Raw genomic sequence first — 19,631 nt, 5'->3', positions numbered from 1 at the left:
CCTGGGACTGGGGAATCAGAAGAAGCAGAGCCCTAGAGTAGGGAGTAAGAGACTGAGAGAAACCTAAACGGAGGAAGCAAGAACGATGACACTCTCCCTGAAGAGATAAAGACTGTGAGACCTTCACTTTTGTAAAGGAAGAGAGCGGCTTGTTTTGGGGCCAGAGATGACATTCCAGCACTCCATGAACTATATAAATTGAAACTGTACATAGGCAAGGACCTTTGGTAAAGAGTCAAAGGAGTTGGGGTCAGAAGCCATCAGCCATCTCTTTCCTTGGCCAGTTCCCCAAAATATGTCTTGGTTGGTTAGTTTTTTTTGTGTTTTGTGTTTTAGGAGATAGGGAAAGAAACTAGATTATGTTAGGATTTCCAGGTAAAGGATTTTATTTATGTTTAACTTCCTGGTGAGCACCCTTTTTTATCTGTTTCTGTTTAGAGTAGGGATCTGAAAGATTAGGCCTGATGTAAAAGAATAAAAGACTTGGACATCAAGCCTTGTTGTCCTCCTCCTAATTCTCACCTACCACAGTTGGTTTTTATTTATTTAATTGGACTACTGGCGTTTCTTTCCCCGCACCCTTTTCCCGCATTCTGGTTCAGAGCGTTTGCTTGCTCTCTCTCTCTTTCCTTTGCTTTCTGTGTTACTCTCCTCCCTTAATCTTTGTTCGTGCGCTGCTTTGATGACCCTTGTGCCTCCACCTCTGTGGCTCCCATGCCCTCAGGATGCTGTCTCCTTCTCGGTGCTTCTGCCCACACGGCACTCGTTGTGATTTCCCAGTCAAGTGTGTGTCTTCATGTCTTGCGGTACTTTGCTCAGTCACCCTCTGAGTGGCGGTGCCTTTCTCCACATCTCCCACTTTTCCATCTTTTGACCCTCTCGAGCCCTTCTATTTTTGGACTCTGTCTCACACATTCTTTTGATCAGAAACTGGTCATAGCAGCAGTTTCTTCACGATGATTAAGGGTTTTGTCTACCTTTCCTCCTGGTCTTCAGGGAATAGGAAGGTATTTGTAAGAAATAAAAGTATTCTGACAAGAAACCAAATAATAATAAAAAGTCACGTTCCCAACCAAGATGGAAGCCAGGTACGAGCATCATCTTTCTGCAATGGGTACAGTGCTGATGTTTTTACCTGTGTGTTGTAACTCTGGGGTTAGTGGATGTGCCAGAATAGGCCTATTCAGTCAGATATGTGAAAATGTGTTGCAATTGGTATGTTCTTGCAGTTCAAACTGCAAAATATGGAGTCCCCTTACCACCATTTTTTCCTAGCATTTCTGACATTTTCAGGAGTCCACGCACTCCATTTTATTCTCCCGTGGTGCAAGACACATTACCAAGGTCATAACAAAGAAAGGCTTGAATCCCTGTGTCTAGTGCACTGCCTTAGAAGGCACATTAGCACACTTGCCTTCTTTGTTTCCATATTTTTACTCTCCAGATGAGGTTAGACTTCATGCGATTGGTGTATCCATTTTGAAAATGTTGGCGCAGCTGATAAGGGTACCTTTCTCTAAACTGGGTTCTCGATGGGTCCAGTCTTTGACTTCCCAGGCTGATCTGTCAGTATGGGCAGGACTTCCTGTAGGTGCATTGAGCAGATCTATCAGAGACATGGCTGCTTCCGGTGCAAGCACTCCAGTGTTTCATTGTACGACATGTGTCTGCTTTGACCTCTTTTTTCTCTAGAGATTGGATGTGGGTAATCATGATTAGTTGTCGTTTGGACTCAAGGTTCATGAAGCTGCTGTACACTGGGAATTGATTGCGATGATCATTCACTTGCATATCTGCATTAATTCTGGTTGTCCCAGGTTTGTGTTACTGCGCAATCAAAGCAGGAGCAAGTTGCTTGGTATTTCCTCATGAAAGTAAAGAATGGGACGATAAAGTAGATTGGGTGTAATGTCCCGATTATTTACAAGTAATTTTCCTTACTCCACCATTACATTCTTTTCTCCTCATTCTATTACTTACTGCTCTTCGAATGCCCCACCCTGATTTTGGACCTCTTGGTTTAGACTGAATATGGAGATAGGATACTGTGAGACAGGCATGTATCAAGAGAGACACAGACTCAAAGATGATCTTTCAAAACCTTTATTTACTACAGTTTCTTGGTTGGTCTAATGCCTAGCTGGCCTTAACTCTAAAGGGATGGTTCCCTTGACTGATGTTTCGAAAGGCCGTCAAAGTCTGAAAGTCCAAAGTAAAAATCTGTCTGTGTCTAAGCCTATGCTTGCCATCACTCTTTGACGAAACGTGTTAGGAAATCTCTTAAAAGAAAAATATATTGGTTCAAGAGAAAATAGGAAATCCAGGTCGGTTTCAGGTGGTCTTCTGACCATTTGTAGGTTGGTCAATTTCACAAAAATGTGTTAAATCAAAAAAGACTGTCCAGAAGACCTTCTCCACAGTTCTTGCAGTAGTCTCAAACACTTTCAGCGTTTTAAGTTCCTTTGGAATCCCTTCCTCAAGATTTAACTCTTCCAAGTTCAAAACATGACAAAAAGAAATATACACAGTTCCTCTTCAAGCTTCTCGTGGTTCCCTTCCCCAAGCTTTCAACTTCTTTAACATCACAAACCAATAGGCATTCAACTTTGTTAGGCCTCAGGGTTTCCATCCCCATACTTAGGAAACTCTTGGATTTAAATACAAGTTCAGCTTAGGACTCTCAGTGTTCTCTTCCCTGAGCTTAGGCACCTTTTTGTTTCAAACATAAATTCAGCTTGTCAGGATGTATCCTTCTCACATAGATAGTTCTTTCACACACACTTCACTTGTGGGGTACAATCAGAGACTTTCAAAACCACCAGGTACTTTGCTCCTTCCATGCATGACCACTCTGATCTGTAACTCCTCTCTTGATTCCTTGCTCTTCCTTTTAAACCTTTCACCTTCAGGTGCCTCCTGCACCCCTTCTTGTTCTCCTTTGTTTCTTTTGCTTCTTTCTCGTGCACACTTGCACCTTTCTTGCTTTCTCATGCACGCTTGCACTTTCTTTGCTTTCTCGTGCACACTTGCACCTTCTTAATGACTTTACTTTCCATCTGCGCCGCTAGTGCCCTTTTCCTTTTTTATTGCTTTCCTTATCCATATCTTGTGCTTTCTATCTTTCCCATATTTCCTTTCACTCTCTGTTGCTTTAGAAGCATTCTCTAGCTTCTTTCACATTTCCTCTCCATACCGCTTTACAAGCTTTCTTTAGCTTCTTTCACATTTCCTCTCCATGCCGCTTTACAAGCTTTCTCTCACTTCTTTCACTTTTCCTATGCATGCTGCTGTACAAGCTTTCTCTCACTGCTTTCACTTTTCCGCTCCATGCCGCTGTACAAGCTTTCTCTCACTTGTTTCACTTTTATGCTCCGTGCCGCTTTACAAACTGTGTCCTTCTCTCGCTCTGCTCCAACCAACCGCACGCTCCTGAGTTTCTCTCTCACTGACATGAAGCTCACCGGGCAGCGTCACATTGGTTAGCGGTTCCTCTGGATACAGAGGGTTGAGGTCAGGGTCTCACTACCTGCCCCTCAGATACCCTCAGATACCCTTGGAACAAGTCCCCAGGGAACAAGCACCTTTCCAACAGCCACAAGCAGGATGAAGGGTGCCTCACTCCAGCTCCTTGGAGACATGGCTCCCTAGCCATGCTGCAGCCCCTTTCACACACTGGGTCAGCATCTTTGCATGCCGTTCTCCTCCAGGCTTCAAGTCCTGCTGCTCTCTGCTCCATGGCATTCTTTGGAAAAAGACCACACCTTTTATAGTTGTAAAAATAGTCAAGTGGAGTCCGTCGTGAGTGATAATTAATAAATACCTGACTCTGCCTGACTCTGTCAGTGGGACAGTTTGAGTTCTTTCCATAGCCGGTTTTACTTACATTCCATATGTTGTTCCTATGTGAAATCTTCACTACTCCCGGTCGCCTCTTCCTCGTCCCATTATTGGTTGAAAATGGGCAGGGGAGATAGAATGGGTTTGGCAATACCCTATGAAAGCCGAGGTAGAGGGATTTGAAGTGCAATGGCATTGGAGATTATATTGAATTCTGGTTATTTTTTTAAGGGAATTGACATTGAGTATGGGAAAAACTTCTAATCTTGCCTTTACTCATGGAAATGATTGCCCCCTTCATTATGTCTTCTGGTTGATTATACAAACAGGGGTCTTGGTGGCATTCCCTGTAACCTGGACATGCAGAGGATGAATGGATCTCAAAACAAGAACTCTGTCCTTGTTTCATTTGGGTCTTCTTTCATCCCTCTCTTAGGCAACTGACTCCGTTCTTTCTCCCTCTTGGGTCACGAATGATGGAACTGGAATCAAAGTCCATGACACCTGCATAAGAGATACAGGAATCAATATATCCCATGAAGGCATCTAGGACTTCCTCTTTCTCCTCTAGTGCCCTGTCAGAATCCTGCGTCTCGCCTGGTGTATTTCCACTAAGACAACCCTAGACTCCCCTACCCAGGTGATCCTCTTTCGCTCGTCCACCCACAGGGTTGGGATCCAAGAGTGATGGCCCTCTCTTGGCCAACTGAACAGATGATTCTCAAGGTATATATGGAGGAACACCCCTAGGTTTCTCACAATACATAGATAAGGAGGGGTGCATAGAGTGTACCTCTATGGTTAGACATGTGTAGGGCAGGGGCTCATCTAGAGTACAAGTGTTTGCTTGTCTGCAGTGAAAGACACACCTTGTGAAAGCAAGTAATGGTAGGACGAAGATAGAATGGAATGAAGACTGGGGGCAGGTAATCCAGACATTTTGCACCTGCAAACAATCTTTATCAGGGCAATGCATTCTTCTTGTGACAGAATATAGTGATTGTTCATCCTGTCCTTAATTCATTTGCCCAATGCCCCCCACTCTGCACCCCTTTTCATTAAATGCACTGTTTTGCCCTGTTGATTGCTGTATCCTGTTATTGTTCTGAGGGGATTGTGATTATATCAAAATACAAAAACCAATATGTGAGCTTTTTCAAAAGGAACGTTTTCTCACAACGCTGACAGTTATGGGTAAGACCAGTGCTTCAGTTATCTTTTTGGGAGAGGAAGTCTTAACATTAAAAGCCTACATATTTACAAGTCATTCCATGTTTTTGGAAGTCACAATTTTGGAATATTTGGAAGTCATTCAATTATGAACATTTTTGGAGTAAACAACTTGCATTACAGTAAGATGGAAGTCAATTGTTAAGTTAAAAAAAGACAGGTTGAATCTGTATGCCTTTTGTTTTCAACCCTGAGACCTTAATGGAAGACTAAGCAGAAAATGCCTACGTAAAAATCCCAATCTAGCCTCAAGGAGTGAAGAAGAAACTCCTAGACTGTTCAAGGAAAATAAAAATATTAGTGACATGTGTAATAATACTTCTGAGGCTAAGCACTGCTCAATGTCTTTGACTACCTCTCTGATAGATTCTGTAGGTGTTGGAGTTCTTCCTGGACTTTCAGGATGCTTCTGGGATGCTCCGTACTCAATGGCATCAGTCAGTTTTCGTAAAAGTCTCTCTCTCCAAATTTCTGATGTTTCCTGTTGAAAGGAGAAAGGATAGCTATTCAATCATACTTGTATTGTTATTATTTTTAGAGCCATGGTTGAATGATGTTTTTATACCACATTGGCTAGATAATTCCAACACAGCTGTTGAATTTAGTATTAAGTTATGAAATATGTATTGTGCTACTGCCGCCATACAAATACTCAAGGAACGAGGGGACATATAAAAACTAAACACTACGATGACAAAGGAGACCACTGAGCGACTTCACAGGGAATGTTGTCAAGATGGGAGCAGTACTGATCCACTCGTATCAGTTGAGATTGACTGTATAACCTGTGCCACCCTCTGAAGAAGGAGAGTCTGGGTGGCCATGTCCAACTGAGCCAAGATTGTCCAACAGGACCATAGTGGTGATGTAACTCTGATCCATTGCCTTCCAGATGGGGATCCACATATATACCAATGCTGACTCTGCCCTGTGTTTGGGAGAAAATTCTAGTGGAATGGGGGCATCCCTCCATGCAAATTCAGGAAGCTTTGCAATTGACAAGCTACAACGTTCTCAGGAATTTTGAAAAGTAGCATTTTTATTATTTTATTTTTATTAAAATTATACAGTTTACATTTTAAACTTTTCATTTATAATTAATCAACTCATTATCACATATTACGTAATCAATTAACTTATTATATCACATTACAGAGTCAATCCAGATCAAAAGCACAAAATAAAAAGAAGAAAAAAGGAAACGCAGGGTATTCAAGATGTATATGGGCCAATAGATTATCATGTCTGAGTCTTATGAGGTCCCATGATGTTGTTTAAAAACTGAACAATAGTATAAATCAGTTTTTTGTCCTTTGCCAAAAGGATGTTCGCCCCTGAGATCTGGAATAGATATCTGAAGATGTTTCTCTTTTGCACCAGGGCTGGGCAATCCATTATGATGTGTTGCAGTGTCTCTAGCGATGACTCATTGAGGCAAAATTGACAGTGTTGCTCCGAACTGGGAATTTGCTTCAGTTTCGCAAGTCTATATCTGGTTGGAATGATATTCAGGCGTACTTTCAAATATATATCCCAAATAGCTTTATCTAGAAATAGATTCAAGTAAGTTGGCAGCTCATTTAGAGCCCTTATGTCAATCTCGCAGTGAAGATTCATCTGATATGCCAATTTTACTCAAATGGTTTTGGCCCAATCATTGAGCTGTATCTTTACTTTGGCGTGCTGCGGGTGTAATAATAACATTTCCATTGGTATGTCTTCTTTTGCCAGTTGACTTTCCATTTCCTTCTTCCATGCTTTGAGGATGGTATTATTCATACCACTCGGATTTGTTTGAAGAATCTGCAGTGCCAGGATTTTTATCGCTGGTCATTATTTTGCGAAAGAGATCCAATTGTTTCCATAGGGCAATTGATTTAAGAGATTGGGAGCAATTTCAAATCTAATTCTTGCCATAGGGTAGTTTCGAGGTAGTGCTAAAATCTTCCACCAGAAAGTTGCTTTGGGTTTTTGCCACATGGATTGTGAGATTTTAATCAGAGTTTCACTCCCATAGGTGAGAATGGGTACAACCTTTTGCCTATAAAAGGTGTTGATGGGTTTTAAGGAGCATTTTCCAAATTTATTATGAAGACTTCAGCCTTGTCTAGCTAATGATTGTGTTTTTTCTTCTAAATAGGTCACCCAGTCTTGTTCTGTTCTAGATTGATTTATCAGGAGGGCTAGGTATTTAAAAGTAGACACAGCACACAATTCTTGATCGTCCAGGTACAACGTCAAAGGTCTTTTTTTCTTTGTTGCCAGCTTAGTTAACTTCATAATTTTAGTTTTCTTTGTGTTGATCTGTAATTCATTCGCTTTCATATAGGTTCCCATCATCTTTAGGCTTTGCTGCAAGCCCCTCTGCATTTTGTCCATCAAAACAATGTCACCTGCGTACATCATTACAGGAATAGGCACTGAATTAATCTTCGGAGGATTTAAGGAAGTCGCTTGCATATGGTCTTCGACATCAGCTGTAAACAAGATGAAGAAGGTTGCCGCGAGGGGGCAACCCAGCTTCAGGCAATTCCAAGTCTTAATAGGTGTTGATACAGTCCCTTCCTGTGATAGTCTGACTGTAATTGATGTATTCGAGTAGAGGAGCTTTATGGACTCGATGATCTCCACTGGGCAGTTCCAAGCAATTCGTTTGTCCCAAAGAATTTGTCTGTTATCCCATCAAATGCCATGTGGAGTTTGACAATTTTGAAAAGTACTAGTAATTTCATAATTGAGCTGCAGTTAGTGTCACAAAGATGGAGGAACACAACACATGGATACCAGTAATAGGATTCACACAAGTTTTCATTTGTGATAAACGTTGGTGTTGCACATGAAGGAAATTAGAAAACAGAATGCACTCCTCTTTATAGGGTCTGAATAACTCAAAAGATACAAACTCCCACCAGCACCCAGGCCTCATACCAGGATCCAATATAAAATCTATCTGGGGACCCGAGATCAAATGACATCCAGAAAAACCCCAGCATTAAATGGACGTCACTTCTGGGGCAAATATGCCTCAACTTCTATAGTTTGGGGAGAATCTCGGAACTCATGATTTGCTTTCATAGGTTTCAGGAGGTCAGGGTAAGGCCAATTCCTGTGAGAACTTGGGGTTCACTACAGAGCAAAATTAGGGATCAGTCTATGATCAAACATTTTAGGATGGGGGCAACAATTCAGTAAACAGCCTACTCTAGAAGGACTTGTTGTCCTGAGCCCAAAGGTGTGCAGTCTAAGGTCTAGAAAACCATGGTCCTGCATGGTGTTCATCAGGACTGTGTACAAGAAATGTAATTTAGTCGTCTCAGGTTGTTTTAGCATCCCTGTGGCCTTCTTTAGTCTTGGTGAGATGTGGCTGCTGCTTGAGGTCCATGCCTTGGTTGTGGCCTCTCCTAGGACAGTAAAATGTCCTCCATTGTTCTTTGGTCCCCATATGTCCTTGGTGGGGCTGCAGTGAGGTGGTGTTTAGTTCTTCCTCTTTCTCTAGGTGTCTCTGTCCGAACTGTCCCCCATGATACAAGTCAGGTAGGTATTCTCTTCTCTCTATGGGTACTTCCAGATAGACTATTCTCCCTCTGCCAGGGTACTAACTCCAGGGTCGTAGGATCTCTCAGGCCCTACTTTACCACCCTAGTCCAAACCACCAACCCTGTATTTTATTATGCCGATCTTGGAATATGAGCCCCATTTGCACTATCAACCTTACTCCTGCTCCTTCCCTTGATTGTGGTCTTCCTTCTCTTTCCCCACCTCTTCTCACTCGTACTTCATCATCTATGCCTGTTTTTGCTCCTGCTTCTTTACCTTTTTTTTTTTGCCTTTTTATTTTTTATGTTGAACAGCATGCATCATTCCATAAGCAATATCCATGAAAATGGGCCATCAGCAAGGCATATGGCATCCATCTGTAAATATACATTATTTCGCTTTCTGTCTGTTAAAACAAAGTGGAGAAGGCTTACTATATAATACAGAATACAACTTTTATCATAAAGAACCCCACGCGAAAGGAAAACATTCACATGCTTTTATTTTGTTATTAGTCTCCTAAAGTCTTTGGGGGTCATTACGAGCTGGGTGGTAAGGGGTTAACGACACCAGTAATGGTGCTGGCGCCATTAACACCTTACCGCCCTATTACGTGTCTGCTCTCGGGACCCGCAAAGGGAGCCTCGTAAAACCAGGTGCCCTTAGCGGGTCCCGCTAGCAGACCAGGGAGCTAACAACGGGCCTGTTATTAATGGGCCCGTTGTTAGCTCCCTCCCCATTCCCATTGAGCCCTATGGGGGCTCGAATGGGAATGGGGATGTACCGGGACTGGGTTCCTCGAATGAGGAATTACCGGGTCCTCAAAGTTTGGAATGGCCCGGTAAGTCCTCATTTGAGGAACCCAGTCCTGGTACCCGATAAGGAGGTAACCATGCCACAAATTGCAGCATGGTTACTTCAAACCTCGTAATGACCCCCTTTATCATTGAGTCTTGCTCTTCGGAGTCTGCAAGGTACATCTTATAAAGGGTATGAAATCAAAGCATGTGAGACTAATATATATATATATATATATATATATATATATATTGGTCTAACATTTAAGCTATACTTCATATCATGTTAACCATAGCTGGTCAGATGTCTCGGGAGTACATGTTTTGAGAGGCCAATCCTTTCAGCAGCAGAGATTTGTCCACACTGGACCCAACACTATCAGTCAGTACCATGTTGGAATATTAATACTGCCTTCACCCTTGAAGCCTAATAGAAAAAGATGCACCACAGTAAAGAAACATGCCCAGAATGAACCAACCAATGTGGCCCAGTATCACGTAAAATACTCATTATGCTGCCTTCGCCCTTCCTTGATGCAGAGTAAGAGCTGCCGTCCCTCAACCCCCTCCTACCGCTGCCTCCCCAAATCAGAAGCCTTCTCCTAGGGGACTGACGGATACACATCAGCCTTCATACAGCATCATTAATTCTTCATTCACTCTTACATTCACAAACATGCATACAGCATTCATTCTTTATACACCTGCGCTGTGCACCCGTGCAGCATTCATACGTTCGCATTGCATGCGCACACAAAAAACAAGCACACTTGTTTGTCCACCCACTTATAAACCAACCCTTGCATAAACGCACACACACACAAATACAATTGACTCTTTCAGACTTTAATTATTGGAACACAGCTCGATCTTCAGGCAAGCAGTGTTGTTTGCCAGCCGGCAATTAACCGGGTATAGATTTTTATAGTCCGCATATTTAGAAGAAAGACACAATGTTGATGAGGAACGCGGCCGCACCAGAAAAGAGATTTTGTTTTGCTACCAAAGGCAACTCTTAACCGTTGGATTTTGGGACATGGCCAAACCATGTGCCCCATTGTTCCCCATGTTTGTCAGCAGCCTGACCAGCAAAGGGGCGAGTCAGTGAGGTCCATTGAGAAAGGTTTGCTCTCGGTATAATACATTGTATGCAAACGCTTACATTGAATTTCATGGAGCCTATTCAAGCTGGATACATGTGAATCATGTCTTATGGAAAGAGAACTGTGCGGGACACTGCTAACTTCTGATGCACCTCTGCTTATTGTACATTTCAAATGAATCTTATGACGAAATCAGGTTGCCTTGGTTATCTTCACTGGACACCTCTGGTATGGATGTGCTCTTCTGTCCTTATTGGCATCAACACTTCCCAGATTCTTCCTAATAGGCCAAGGGGAGTGAGTCAGGATGCGCTTCTTGTTCATCCTGCAACAAAAAGAATGCAGGGCACCATTTCAGTTAGGTTCCTCTCCTTTCCCGCCCCCTCCGGCACTGTCTCATCGAGCTGTATTTGTTGTCCTTGTGTTCTGTTTTTCGCGCTTCTTGTCGATGGTTAAGATAGAAGCCCCACCGTCTCTCATGGAAGAGGTTGTGTTCATGATGTTCCTTTCTATGGTTGTGATCCTGTTGGAGCTTCCGACCTGCTGCCGGTACGGGGGTCCACAGGGGAATTGTGGCACGACAGATGGATTCCCAGCATTGTCGTACACAGTGGGTCACAGTGGCATGTCTCTGAGTGCTCTCCACATCTCATTCCTTGCTCTGGCAATGGATCCTGCACAGTTATGGCTCCATCCTTGTTCCGGCATCCCTATTCTTCGGCTGATCGCCAGTATACCCTTAGTGGTCTGTTTGGCGCCAGGCTGCTGTGTACTACCAAGCATGCCCTCCTATCCGTTCACAGACAGCCCCAGTGCACATGTTCCAAAATGCTATAAACTCTGAGACATCTATCCGTACATTTATATCTTGGGACCATTAAAAGGCCAGTGCCGAGGACTGACTATAATTATTCGACAACAACAATATATAAATCAGCTAAATATGTGGATAGTTTTTGGTTCCAGAACTACCTCCTCTCAACAAGATGGCATCCTTAATTTAGCATTTAGTTCCATTCTGTTTTTCAACAGTGAGAAAAAATATCTGTAAATCAACCAGTCTGACATATTTAATGTCACCTTACCAGATATGTATCAAAATCAGCCGATATGTTTGCATTCACAAGATCCAATAAATGTAGCACCCCATATCCCATGTAGGACCATGAATGATCCATCTCCCTTGTCGCATAAGGCAGAGATCTGACATCACTTCCTGTGGCCCTCTCAGATCAACACCTTCTCCTGCTGAAGGCCACAAGAGGCCCCTTTATGAACACCAATCAGGAAGAAATCACCTCATCCCAGCAACAACAGGGACAAAATCAAAAAGACCAACTACTGATCGATTAGGCGATCAGGTGACAAGAATGTGTGTTATCCCGTGTGGTTTTTGGCTTCACTTTCTGTCTGCAACTTCTCTGCCAGCAGCCATCTCAGATTGGTGACATCACTTCCTTTGGCCGTCTTGGATCACAGTGACATCACTTCCTGTGGCCATCTTGGATCAAACCCATCTCCTGCAGAAGGCAACATGAGGCTCCTCTAGAATCACAATCAGGAAGAAATCATCTCATCCCTGCAACACTAGGGACAATATCAGAGAGACCAACCGCTGATGGATTAGGTGACAAGAGCGTGTGTTAACCCTTCTGGTTTTTGGAAACACTTTCTGTCTGGAACTTCACTGCCAGCGCCATCTTGGATTGGTTACATCACTTCGCACGGCCATTATGGATCAACCACGTCTCTTGCTGAAGATCAAAAGACACTCCTCTAGGAACACCAATCAGGCCAAAATTGCCTCATCCCAGCAACCCCAATGACAATATCAGAGAGACCAACCACTGATGAACTAGATGATCAAGTGACAAGAGTGTGCCTCATCCCTTCTGAACTCCCTAGGGGCGTCCAGCCAGGGGCATCCCAGTTAAGAGTGGAAAAGTGAAGATCAGCTGTTGATAAGCCTATTTTCCTTTTAGTCTATGAGCCTTTGCTTTTGCCTTTCTCCCTGTTGAACCTGTGAGTACCCCACGCTTCCCAATGACAGTACTGTCCCTCCACACTGTGCTACTCACCTATACTGCATTCACTCCTGCTCCCCCTGCTGCTGCTCCACCTCACCTCTCCCTATGCTGTCTCCAATCATGCTACAATTTCCTCCTTTCCTATCCCTATTAAAAAAACTCACAACTGAACACTTTCACTACTCCATCTCTCTTCTACCACCTTCCAACAAACAAAGCTGACGAGCTAACTATACACCTTGCCTCGCTTCTTCTGAGAATCAACTTCTCTACTCTTCCTTACATCATCAACTGAACATTGCACTCTGGAATGTTCAGTCTGTATGCAACAAAATTCCTTTAGCACTAACTACTTTCACTCCAGCTCTTCCACCCTGAACCTTCTTGCTATCACTGAAACCTGGATTTCTCCATCTTACACTGCCACTCTGGCAGTCCTACATGACTCCAAACTATCCTTCATTCACTCTCCTCGACTGATTGGCAGAGGTGAAAGTGACAGACTCCTTTCCCGCCTCGATGCCTCACAAATCTCCAATGCCACGTCCTCTCCTCCCTCTTTTGAATTCACCATCTCTACTATCGCTCTGCCTCACTCGGTTCACATCATCACCATCTGTCGCTCTCCTGGTCCCATTGGACCATTCTTTGATGATCTTGGCCAACTCCCTGATTCTCTTTCCACTAAACATCTCATTCTCTTAGGTGACTTTTTTTTAACCAATCTGTTTATTATTTTCATAAAGGAACAGAAAAAAACACAAGCATAGGTACAACTTGAGCATAATACAGTAGGTTCCATATAACAGTATTAGTATTAGCATGGGAGTGCCACTAGCATAGGATGCTTACAGGTTACACTGGCAGCAAGAAGGTTCAGGGTTAGAGCAATCCTTACTGTCAAGCCCCTCAGCCATCTCCCCCCACCTCCCCCATATCTTCAAGAACCTCTGGGGACAGCCCCTAGCCCTGTACACTCCCCTCTCCAAGGCTAAACAACAGTCCACTTCTGCAGCCCACTGGCTTAGTTTCGGGCGCTCCGCAGAGCCCCAGGATGCTGAAATCAGTCTCTTAGCAAGCTCCAGTGCTGCAGCCACGAACGATTTCTCATATTTTGTGATCCCGGTATCTACCCATATCCCCGGAAATGCCAGTTTTGGCCCCAGAGGAACATGAGCACCCATTACAGTGGATAGTTTATGCATACATTTCCCCCAGAAGACTTGAATCTGAGCACAGTCCCAGAGTGTGTGATAGAATGGGCCTTCTTCCCTACAACATCTAAGACATGTGTCGCTGTCTACTATGCCGCAGCTCGTCAACGCAGTACGGGAGTAGTACATCCTGTGGAGGATGTTGAATTGTATTAGCCACAGCCAAACCGCTATTCCCACCTCCCTCAGGAAAATCAGGGCCTCCACCCATTCCTCTGGTTCCAACCTCCCCAGGTCCTGCTCCCATTTCTCCCTTAGGCAGATGAGCGCCGCGGTCCCAAATGCCGTGAGCACTTGGTACAGTGTAGACGTAACCTTGGCGGGGATGCCAGATGAGAATAGGTTAGACTCCAGTGGAGAACTCCTCGGGACCTCTCCCAAAGAGGGAAATTGGGCCTTCATGGCATGTGTTATTTGCATATAATGAAATCCCTCCCCTGTTCGAAGGCTATATTGCCCTTGCAGCTCTTCAAATGACCGAAAGGCGCCCCTTGTGTATTATATCCACCATGGTGTCTATTCCCTTCACTTCCCAGCTCTCAAAATACCCCATCTACTGCAGCTCTGTTAGGTGCACTTTATACCAAATGGGCTGGTGGAGATACGGTTTTGCACCCCACCCCATGTCCTGGTGCACCTCCACCCACACTTGGCACATGTGCCGCGTCAGCCCGGGGAGAGTCTTCCTGTACCTTACACCCCCTGCCCCCCCATATAGTACCTGTCTGGGTGTCCAGCCTATCATTCTTTGGGCTCGGCTACAATGTGAGCGAGTGACAGGTGCCTCTTCAGCCAGTTATTCACAGCACCCAGCTGTGCCGCGCAGTAATACCTGCGCAAGTTCGGTAAGACTATGCTCCCTTCCCATACTGACCGTTGCAGCATCCTCAATGCCACCCGTGGTTGTTTCCTCCCTGCCCCCATAAGAGCGCCCTCAGGGATCCTGCAACTTCTACAAAGACCTTCTTTGGAATCGGGAGCGGGCATTCTGCAGGACGTAGAGAAATGTAGGCAGTGTGAACATCTTAAAAAGGGCTGCTTTGCCCAGCAAGGTTAGTGGGAGGGATTGGTAGTGTGTGATATCCTGTGCAAACTTGCTCCCCACTGGGGAGAGATTGAGCTGAATGAAGTTGTACAGGCATGGACTAAGGTGGATACCCAGATATTTGAAGCTTGAAGCTGCTATTGTGTATGGGCATTCCTGAGGGAGCATTGTTACCTCTCCCTACACTGGGAAGAGGACACATTTTTGCCAATTTATTTTGAGCCGGCTAAAGCTTTGGTATGCCTGCAATATTCCCCTCACTACCGGGCATGAGACCTTTGAGTTACTCATATATATTAGGAGGTTGTCTGCCTAGACTGAGACCCTGTTTTCCTAACCCATGTGGCCATTTAAATCCCTCCCATTCTGGGATTTCCCTGAGCTGTATCGTTAGTGGTTCCATTGCTACAGTAAAAAGTAGCGCTGAAAGGGTGCATCCCTGCCACGTGCCACCCCCCAGTGTGAAAGGCCAGAGAGGTGACCCTACTTACTCTTATTGCCACCTTTGGGGGAAGTATATAGCGGGTGAACCCAGACCAGGAAGTTTCTGCCAAATCCAATGTGACCCATAATCTCCCAAAGCGAGTCGCACAGAATTTAACCCCTTCTCGAAGTCTATGGCGAGGAGTGACAATGTGTCTGGTATTTCGGCTACCAGACCAATAGCGAGTTGCACTCGGCACAGGTACATTTGTGTGGTTCTAGAAGGCATGAACCCACATTGGTCCGGATGTACCAGAGCGCTGATGAACCCCAACAGGCGATTGGCCAGTACTTGGGCCGGGATCTTAGCCTCTCCATTTATGAAAGATATTGTCCTCTATGAGGCACACTGTTCCGGGAGTTTACCAGGCTACGCAAGAACCACTATGCTATCCAACTGGAGATTGGGTGGTAGACCCTCATCTTGTCTTCATTGTAAAAAGAGATGATGCATAGGACCGATTACTTTCTCCCTCAGCCTCTCAACTGGAAACCTGTTGGGCCCTGGAGCTTTACCCATCTGTAGCTGTGCGATCGCAGCTGAAATGTTTTCCCCTGAAATGTCTGCCTCCAAACCCAGAGCCTGTTGAGCAGTGAACCTTGGGAGAGGCACCTGATCTAGTGCGTCTGGACCATCCGCCTCATAGTTCCCATTCCCCGGGCTATACAACACCTCATAGTATTGCGCAAAGGCCTCGGCTATGTCTGCATTCCTCCCCTTGGACGTCCCATAAGGCGCACATGTATCCAGTCTTTTTATCCCTCCTTTCAAGCCAGGCCAACATTTTCCCCCTTTATCCCTGGCTTCATGGATTTAACTTTGTCTAGCCCAGTGCGCCACCCTGCCATTGTCTAGTGCCACATTACGCAGTGTTTCTTGTGCTGTAACTAGTGTCAGCCTGGCCTTCTGTGACCCAGAGGAGAGAAACTCCTCCTCTGCTTGCTGTGCCACCATCTCTGCCTCCTCCACCCCATGCACGTGCTTCCTGCACTTAGCTGCCACCATCCACATTCAGAGCGCCCCCCCAGTAGCGAGGCCTTTTACCCCTCCCAAAGTTTGACTGGGCTGTTGACTGTCCCCGTGTTCTTTTCAAAGTACTCCCCGGTTTTAGCAGTCAAGCAGTCCACAAATTCAGGGTCCCCCAGGTAATACGTGTTGAGGCGCCAGCTCCCATTGAGCTTAGTTATCCCATTCTTTAACTCCATGACTAACGGGGAGTTGTATGAAATTGGCAGATAGTAGCTTTTGGGTCATGTTCGATGGGACTAAAAAGTAGTCAATCCTTGATGGAGGCATGTAGCCAGAGAAGAAGCAGTAGCCTCTCTCAGTTGTATGCAGCCACCTCCATGCGTCCACTCGCCCCAAGGCCTAAAAAAATGCCCGCAATTTGGTAAAGGCTGCCAGGTTTTTGGTGCCAGCATATGTCCTGTCTAAGTACAGGTCCATCACCTCATTAAAGTCCCCCCCTCCCAGTATCCAAACATCCGTGTGATTCTGAAGCAAAAGCCCCTGAAGCTCTGCTAAGAGATTGGATTTGAACAGTGAGGGTGCATATACCGCTATCATTCACCAAGTGGCACCCAACAACACTCCCCTTGCCAGAACATAGCACCACCTGGGGTCAGGCTTCACCTCTTCGAGCTGGAATGGAACCCTCTTATACAGCAGGCTCAGCGTCCCCCAGGAGCCCTTAGCAAAGCCTGCATGGAATGACACCCTGTAATTGGATCTGAGAAAGAATTTGCACTCCGTTCCCGCAAGATGTGTCTCAGTAAGAAATACAAGGAACTGTAGCATCAGCCTTCTTTTAACACCTGAACACAGCCCTTTGACATTCCAGGTCATCACTGTGACTGTCCTGTTATGAGCCATCATCCCAGAGAAACCGTACTTCAACTCGGATGGTGCTCCCCTTCCATTTCCTCCTTAGCCTCCCGTTAGCACTCCCCTCCTTATCCCCACCCCTAACTGAGTGTCATTATGAGCTAAGTACCTTGTGAACCAAAGTTCAACCAAAATCAGGCCATCAAGGGTTGACCAACTCCCCTCCCATCCCACCCTGTACTCCTCCCCAACTTGAAGCACCTTTCGCCCTAAGACCACACCAAACCGGTGTGCAAGAACCAAGTCAACCATCTGCGGGGTATCCGCTGTTGCTGTTTGCAGGAACCTCCATTCCCGATCAGTAGCCGCTATGACTGTTTACCCCTGAATCTCATTGCAAGATCGTGGGCTGGTTCTGTTTGGCCACCGAGTCCTCAATTGCCCGCTGCCCCAAGGGCACAGTTTGTTCTACTGCCTGTGATTCAAACAGGATTGGGGACTGACTCGGATCAGACTCTTGTCTGGGATGCCCCTTCGGCAGCTGATGTCCAGGAGATGAGAGAACGTTTGTCTCAAGCCATGTCCATGCACCCCTCAGGTTGTTGAAAGGTGCACGGTTCCCTCGTGGTAGATTTTAAGTTGCGCCGGGAAGAAGAGAGCGCACTTCATGCCGAGTGAGTGCATCTTCTTCTTGACAGATTCGAAAAATTGACGTGCTTTCTGAACCTCCAGTGTATAGTCTGGAAAGAATCCGATCCGGTACCATTATTCGTGATGGGGCTGGTGGCACGCACCATTTGCAGTAGGGCGTACCAGTCCCAGTAGTTCAGGAACCACGCTATTATGGTGCGGGGGGGTGCCCCCAGGATGGGACAACCTGCCGTCATCCAGTGTGCCCTTTCCACAGAAAAGAATTTGGAGAGCTTCTTTGGGGCGAAACATTCTGTTAGCCATTACTCCAAGAAGAGCTCCAAGCTGGGTCTCTCTTCCTTTTCCGGTACTCCGAGGATGCAAATGTTTTTGCACCGTGCTCTTCGTTCCGTGTCTTCGGCCCTATTTTCCAGGTGTGTGAGCTTTGGGTGACCGCAGCCAGTTGCTTCTCCATTCTCTTAATTGCATCCTCCGAGTTCGAGATGTGCTGCTCTGCTTACCTGACCCGACCCTCGAAGCCATGCTCTGAATGTCTTGCCAGTGGAAGGACAATTTTCTCCTATGGCTCCCATGATGACACAAAGGGAGATTTGAGAGTCTTGCGACTCACAGTCTGTGCCCGCTGTCCCCATGGCATGAGTTGTGGGCAGTTGGGAAGAACCCACCATATGCTGATCCATCTTCCACTGGAGCGCTGTCTTCTTTGCCAGGGTGCTGCACGGTTGGACTCCCGTTCTCACTACTCCATTTGACCGTGTCCCTTCTTCTAAATTATCATGCTTGTTCTGTGCACCATGGGCCTCCAGCGCATCTGTGGTCTATGCTGATGTTTGTAAGCCTGTCTACTCTGCAGTGGGCCTCCATGCTTAGCCCCTCCAAGTTGAGCTGCGAATCACGTGCACCAGCGCACTTTTCTCACCAAAGCTGCATAGGGAGGGTGTTCCGCGGGGCCTTGAGACAGTCAGGGACCACAATGTGAATGTCAGTGCCCAGTTTGCTTTGTTGTCCTTTCTCCGCTGGTAGCCAGTGAAGTCCCTTGACTTAGGTGACTTGTGGAGTGGGCTCATGGGTTTTTAAGTGCCGCCTCCTGCTCCCACCTGTTGTGCCTGGCCAGGGTGAACAGGCCGTGACCCTGGCAGTGGAAGGATGCCCTGCTGCTTTATTGCGGCGAGGGAGCTATCCTCCTCCTTTCGTGCTGATCACAGTGGGCCTGATGTCAACCAGACTTCTCACCTGGGTCTGCTGGGTCCCCACCAGATCCTCTGTGCTGGGTCACAGTCTCCTGCTCAAGCCCTGCCTTGGTTGGGCCGGCAACTCGCTGATGCAGTTCTCCCCAGTCGGGCCGAATTCAAAAATGGCTTCGGCTGCCCCACTTTCTCGCCGGTGGTTGTTTCACAGGATTCCTTTCTGTGTTTTCCTCCAAAAAGGAAGCGGTCTGTGGCCATTGTATTCCACTAACAGGGGTGAATCTTCTGCTTTTTCTGCTGAGGAAACAGGATTTATGCTGCAGGATGTCTATGGTTGTCACAGAGTTGTGGAGGCTCACATCTACATATCTCCACTGTCCAACATCACCCCCTCTTAAGTGACTTTATCCTTCACTCTCCAACCACTTCTCAGAAACATGAACTTCAGTCTTTTCTTTGTGACCACACACTCCACTCTATCCATAACCTACCTACCCACACAATGGGTAACTCTTTGGATCTCTTATTCATCTCCACCTCTCTCTCAGCCACTAATACTACTGTCACACCATCCATATCTGATCACTCAATTGTTTTTACCACCATCTCCTTCCCACCCTCTGAACTTTCCCCACCTTCACCTAGTACTAAAAGGAAATGTAAACCTTCTGCCATTCCCTCCTTTCTCTCTGGCC

At 45.8% G+C, this 19,631-nt stretch overlaps 1 protein-coding gene across 1 annotated transcript in view; it reads right to left on the bottom strand.

Annotated features, from left to right (window-relative positions):
- The window catches only part of LOC138504133 (tetratricopeptide repeat protein 24-like), a 529,591-nt gene that overhangs the window by 233,432 nt on the left and 276,528 nt on the right, over window positions 1–19,631 (bottom strand). The window contains exon 5 of the mRNA XM_069624352.1: window positions 5,423–5,548. Within this exon, the coding sequence (XP_069480453.1) occupies window positions 5,423–5,548 (126 nt within the window). The remainder of the gene's footprint in view (window positions 1–5,422; window positions 5,549–19,631) is intronic.

This window comes from Ambystoma mexicanum, chromosome 11 (genome assembly GCF_040938575.1).
Source record: "Ambystoma mexicanum isolate Mex_15411 chromosome 11, UKY_AmexF1_1, whole genome shotgun sequence".
Lineage (NCBI taxonomy): Eukaryota > Metazoa > Chordata > Amphibia > Caudata > Ambystomatidae > Ambystoma > Ambystoma mexicanum.
Note: the sequence above shows the minus strand (reverse complement) of the source record. Positions and strands in the feature narration are given on the sequence as shown.